The sequence below is a fragment of the Pipra filicauda genome, unplaced genomic scaffold (assembly GCF_003945595.2).
Source record: "Pipra filicauda isolate LSUMZ 115617 unplaced genomic scaffold, ASM394559v2 scaffold687_size377397_pilon, whole genome shotgun sequence".
NCBI classification, from domain to species: Eukaryota; Metazoa; Chordata; class Aves; order Passeriformes; family Pipridae; genus Pipra; species Pipra filicauda.
The window spans coordinates 359261-365564 of NW_024104850.1; the positions used below are offsets into that span (position 1 = coordinate 359261).

At 62.5% G+C, this 6304-nt stretch overlaps 1 protein-coding gene across 1 annotated transcript; it reads left to right on the forward strand.

Annotated features, from left to right (window-relative positions):
• Positions 1–2115: 2115 nt before the first annotated feature.
• Positions 2116–6098, forward strand: LOC113991854 (B-cell antigen receptor complex-associated protein alpha chain-like). Its single transcript, XM_027728520.2, has 5 exons — positions 2116–2226; positions 3079–3570; positions 4139–4257; positions 5671–5739; positions 5845–6098. The coding sequence occupies exons 1-5, from the start codon at positions 2142–2144 to the stop codon at positions 5953–5955; spliced, it is 876 nt and encodes a 291-aa protein (XP_027584321.2). The 5' UTR covers positions 2116–2141; the 3' UTR covers positions 5956–6098.
• The last annotated feature ends 206 nt before the right edge of the window (positions 6099–6304 follow it).

Sequence of the window (6304 nt, forward strand, 5' to 3'; positions counted from 1 at the left end):
CCGCTCTGCTCTGCCCTGGGGCGGCCTCACCTGCACCATTGGGGCAGTTTGGGGGGACACAATGGAAGGGAGAGATTGAGCCATTGGAGAGTGTCCAAAGGAGGGCAAGGAAGATGGGGAAGGGCCTTGGGGGGAAGGCGTGTGAGGACACTGAGGGCACTTGGTGTGTTCAGCTGGAGGAGAGGAGACTGAGGGGAGACCTCAGTGCAGGTCCAACTTCCTGGGGAGGGGCAGAGGAGGGGCAGGCCCTGAGCTCTGCTCTGGGGGGACCAGGGACAGGACTGAGGGTACTGAACAGGCTCCCCAGGGCAGTGGGCACAGCACCAAGGCTGCCAGGGCTCCAGCAGCATTTGGATGATACTCTCAGACCCACGGTGTGACTGTTGGGAATGGTCCTGGGCAGGGCTAAGTGTTGGACTTGGTGATCCTGGTGAGTCCCTTCCACCTTGGCATATTCTTTGAGTCTGTGATTCTGTAATGTCCTGTTGATTCCACGAGGTTCCACAATGTCCCTCTGTTGTTTCTGTGCCATGAGGCCCCCACTGTGGTGTCACCCCCTTTTCTCTCCCCACAGAGCTCCTGAGCTGGTGGCTTGACCCCCCCCATCCCCATGAGGATTTTGGGGTGTCCTGTGTCCCTCCCTCCCCTGCTTTTATTCTGACACCACCCAGCTGCTCCCAGTGATCCCAGTAAACCTTCCCAGTTCTCCCCAGTCCTGGTTATGGCAGACAGTGGGGGAGGGGCTTGGGGTGGAGCTGAGTTTGGGGGGGCAGAATTGGCCCCGGGATGGATCAGAAATGGGGACCTCCCTGTATTCCTCCTGTGTCAATCTGCTCTGGGGGGGCTTTGAGAGGGCACCTGCCCCTCAGTAAAGCACCCAACTCACCCTAAAAGGTGCTGGGACCCCTCAAAACCTCCCCACAGCCCCTCAAGGACCCCCAAACATACTCAGAGCCCATTCAGAACCCCACCCAACCCCTTTTCTGGGGGGACTTCTCTGGGCACTGGTGGTGCTGGGAGCCCCCCCAGCTGCAGGCGAGGAGATCTCGGGTGAGCGGGGGGTGGGAAGGGGGCAGACAGTGGGAAAAGGGGAATCAGAGGGGATAAAGGGGTGGTGGGACCCCAAAGTTAGTGAGAGGGCAGAGGGACTCCCCAAAAGTGTAGGGGAAAAGGGCTCTGAGGTTTGGGTGATGATGGGAAATGTGTGGGAGAAGTCAGAAGAGTGGGGAAAGGGGAGAGTGGGACCCCCAAACTGAGCATGAGGGGGCTGGGGATGGAGGGGACAATTGGAAAGTGGAAGGAACAGCGAGAAGGGTGGAAAAGGGAGGGTGGTCTGGCAGGTCTGACAGTCCCATGGGGGTCTTTGGGCACAGGGAGGGTTGGCAAAGGGGGGTGACCCCCCTGAGCTCCCAACTTCCTGTGGGGTGCTGGGGGCTGCTGGATCCAATCTCAGCCTTGGATCATGCCAACACTTTCAGTTTAGAGGAATTACAGAGGTGTGACTGAACCACTTTTGTCCCCCAGGTTTTAAAGATGGTAAATCAGATCTACTGATAGAAATGAATTATTTAGGGTTCCAAATGATCAGACAAAAGATCTTCATCAGAATTATTTACTGCACAATAAAAACACTAAAACTACCAGGAGTACAGGATAAGACAGGACAGTGCTCTACACTAAAGCAATTGTTGAATCTCCGGCCACCTTCCCGGCACAGGCTGGCTCTTCCCTCCTCAGAGCACCCTGGGATGGCTTTGGAGCCCCTCCTGCGGGGGGATCTCCGGCCCTTTTCCTCCCCGCTGCCTTCCTGCGCCGGGGAGCCCTTCAAAACGGCCTCTCCCACCAGGGTCTCACGGGGGGATTTGTCCTCCGGGCTCTCCCTCCTCACCTCGGGGCCTGGGGCAGGATGGAAGAAGGACAGGGGGGACCTGGGAGGACCCTGAGACCCAAACTGAGTCCCCTGAGACCCCCGAAACTCCCCCCCTCAGAAGTCCTGGGGGGATTTTGGGGCAGCAGGGCCTGGAGGATGGGTGGGCATGGCCCCCAGCCCTTCCCCCGGGGAAATTTTGGGTGGGCGTGGCCTCCCGGGGTCACTGGGCCGTGTCTCCTGTTTTTGGGGCCTCGGCGGGGACTGTGAGGGGATGAAGGGGGCTCCCCAAAATCGGAGGCCTCTCCCAAACTGGGGGGTCACAAGACCCCTGCTCATCCTCATCCTGCTCCTCGCAGGTAGGATTTGGGTCTGGGGGTCTCAGTTTTGGTCTGGGGGGGTCTCAATTTGGGTCTGAGGGGTCTCTGGGGTTTCAGTTTGGGTCAGGGGGTCTCAGGCTTTGGGTCTGGGGGTCTCAGGGGTCCCAAGGCCTCAGTTTGGGTCTGGGAGCCTTGGTTCTGGGGGTCTTAGTTTGGGTTTGGGTGTCTCAGTTTGGGTCAGGGGGGCTCAGGATTTGGGTCTGGGGATCTCAGGCTTTGGATCTGGGAGTCTCAGGTTTCTCAGGGTTTGGGTCTGGGGGTCTCAGTTTGGGTCTTGGGGGTTTCAATTTGGGTCTGGGGGTCTCAGTTTGGGTCAGGGGGGTTCAGGATTTGGTTCTGGAGGTCTCAGGGATCCCAAGGTCTCCATTTGGGTCTGGGGGTCTCAGGGTTTGGGTCTGGGGGGTCTCAGGGGGTCTCAGCACTGGTTTTGTCCCCCACACCTGTGTCAAAATGTCCCCCGTCCCCCCCCAACCAGTATTTCCTGTCCCCAAACTGGGACAGGGAACCGAAACTGAGAGGGGGGAGGGGGGGAACTGGGAGGGGCTGGGGGGCCCCAATGACATTCTGATGGGTCTGGGGGACCTTCAGAGACCCCGGGGGGACCCCCAATGACCCCTCACTGTTCTGGGAACTCCCAAAGAACCCCCTCCAGCATGGACAGGGACCCCCAGTGACCCCCCCCGGGGTCAGTCGCCCTCCGTGGGTGTTGGGGTGCTCCGGGGGACCCCCAGCAGGGACAGGGACCCCCAGTGACCCCCTCGGGGTCGGTCGCCCTCCGTGGGGGTTGGGGAGCTCCGGGGGACCCCCCATAACCCCCCTCTGTCCCCGCAGGCTCCCAGTGCTCCCAGACCCCCCCCGAAGGCTGTGCCCCGTGCCCGACCCCCTCCCTGCCTCCCTCCCCGGAGCCCCCCGAGACGCCGACCCCCGTGACCGTGACCACCGGGAGCCCCCCGAGCCCCTCCTGCTCCCCGGCCCCGCCCCGGGGGTGGCTCCGGGTGTGGGGGGGGCCCCCCTCCCGCGAGGGGCGCGTGGGGACCCCCCTGACCCTCGAGTGCCACTTCCGAGGCCCCCCCGACACCGCCCTGACCTGGCTCCAGGCGTGTCCCCCCGGGCTCGGGGAGGTCCCCCGGAGCTGCCCCTGGCCCCAGGAGGTGGTGGCCACCCGGGGGGGCCGCCGGATGGACCGGGTGGTGCGGGAAGGGGGGGGAAGCTCCACCCTGACCTTCCCCAAACTGTCCCACAACGACTCCGGGCTCTTCTTCTGCCGCGTGGAGTCCGGGGGGGAGACGGCCCAGAGCTGCGGCACCTTCGTCAGGGTCCTCGGTGAGTGGGGGGCGCGGGGGGGTCTCAGCCAGGTCACTCGGCCCCTCCCGGTGCCCCCAGTATGGTACCAGTATAGCCCAGTCCCTCCCAGTTTAACCCAGTCCATCCCAGTCCCCTCCAAGGGTATCCCAGTGCCCCCCAGCCCTGCGGCACCTTCGGGAGGGTCCAGGGGGTCTCGAGGAGGAGTCGGGGGGGGGGCTGGGGGGTCTCATCTGAGTCACTGGTCTTTCCCAGTCCATCCCAGTTCCCTCCCAGTATAACCCAGTCCATCCCAGTCCCCTCCCAGTATAACCCAGTGCTACCACGAGCCCCCCAGTCCATCCCAGTGCCCTGCAGTGCCCCCCAGTCCCTCCCAGTATAACCCAGTGCCCTGCACTCCCTCCCAGTATACCCCAGTCCCTCCCAGTGTGACCCAGTCCCTCCCAGTATACCCCAGTCCCTCCCAGTGTAACCCAGTCCCTCCCAGTGTAACCCAGTCCCTCCCAGTGTAACCCAGTCCCTCCCAGTATACCCCAGTCCCTCCCAGTGTACCCAGTCCCTCCCAGTTACCCAGTCCCCATTCACGCAGAGCCGGTTCCCGCCCCGTTCCTGGCGCTGAGGGAGAGCACCAAGAACCGGATCCTGACGGCGCAGGGGGTGCTGCTGCTGCTCTGCTCAGCTGGGCCGGGGCTGCTGCTGCTGCTCAGGGTGGGACACTGGGACAAACTGGGACAACTGGGACAGGGGGACACCAACTGGGACACTGGGACAACTGGGACACCCAACTGGGACACCCAACTGGGACACCAACTAGGACACTGGGACAACTGGGACACTGGGACAACTGGGACACTGGGACACCCAACTGGGACACTGGGACCCCCAGTTCTGTCACTGGGACCCCCAATTGGACACTGGGACCCCCAGTTGGGACACTGGGGACACCAACTGGAACTTTGGGACCCTTAAATGGGACACTGGGGACACCAACTGGGATGCTGGGGACACTAATTGGGACATTGAGACACCAACTAGGACATTGGGGACACCAACTGGGATGCTGGGGACACTAATTGGGACATTGAGACACCAACTGGGACATTGGGGACACCAACTGGGATGCTGGGCACACCAACTGGGACACTGGGGACACCAGGTGGGACATTGGGACCCGTAAATGGGACACTGGGGACACCAATTGGGACACTGGGGACACCAACTGAGACATTAGGGACATTAATTGAGACCCTGGGGACACAATTGCCCCCCAGGTCCCCCTAAATCCCCCCTGGGTAACCTCAATCCCCCTCGACACCCCAACCCCCTCTGATACCCCCAATTTCCCCCCGGATGCCCCAAAACCCCTTCAACCCCCCCCCGTACCTCCCAGTTCCCCCCAAATTCCCCTCAGTTCCCCCCAATCTCCTCCTGCCATCCCCAAATCCCCCCAGTCCTCCCCAGAGACACCCAACCCCCCCTGGCCACCCCTAAATCCCCCTGGTGCCCCCAAAACCCCCCTGGCCGCCCCAACGCCCCCCGGCCACCCCTAGTTTTCCCCCGTCACCCCTTAATTCCCCCTTGGTGCCCCCTAGCCCCCCCCGGATACCCCTAAATACCCCGTAGTGCCCCCCAAACCCCCCCATGCAACCCCCAAACCCCTCCTGGAGCCCCCCAACACCCTCCCCGGCCACCCCAAAACCCCCCTGTGCCCTCTTTCCCCCCCCCGGCCACCCTTAAATGCCCCCTGGTGCCCCCAGAAACCCCCCCTGGCCACCCCAAAACCACCCTGGTGCTCCCAAACCCCCCCTGGCCACCCCAAAAACCCCCCTGTGCTCCCTTCCCCCCCCCCGGCCACCCCTAAATCCCCCCTGGTGCCCCCAGAAAACCCCCCCTGGCCACCCCAAAACCCCCCTGTACCTCTAACCCCCCCCCCGCCATCCCTAAATCTCCCCTGCTGCCCCCCAAAACCCCATTGGCCACCCCAAAAATTCCCTTTTCCCCCTTTCCCCCCGCCCCGGCCACCCCTAAACCCCCCCTAGCCACCCCTAAATCCCCTCTGGTGCCCCCAAAGCCCCCCTGGCCGCTCCAACCCCCCCCATGCCCCCTTTTCCCCCCCCACAGAAGCGCTGGGCCAACGAGCAGCTGCTGCACCCCGAAAAAACCACATGCGAGGAGGAAAACCTCTACGAGGTGACATTCCGGGGGGTCCCTGCACCCCAAAATCGTGCTGGGGGGGTCTATCACCCCCTAAACCCCCCCAAACCGACCCAAATCCCCCCCTTTCCTCATTTTCAGGGGCTGAACCTGGACGAGTGTTCGATGTATGAGGACATTTCCCGGGGGGTCCAACCCACCTACCAGGACGTGGGGACCCTCCCCGGCGACTCCCAGCTGGAAAAGCCCTGAGGGACCCCCCGAAAAAGGGGGGTGGGACCCCCCCGGGAAGGGGTTTGGGACCCCCTGGCTCTGCTTGGGCCCCCCCAATGCTCTGCTCTGGTGACACAAGGCCGTGCTGACCCCTCCCAAAATAAAGCTGCTGCGCTGCCGGACGGGTTCTGTGGGTTTTGGGGGGTTAGTTACTCGTTAGTAATTAACGAGTGGTTAATTAATCAGCAAGGGGAGGCAGGTGAGAGCAGAGATGCCTCAGAGTCTGATGGGAAGGGGGGTCTTGTAGTGACCCCCATTTTTCCCCTATTATCCCCCATTTTCCTTCTTCATCCCCTATTTTCCCCATTTTCCCTCATTTCCCCCATTT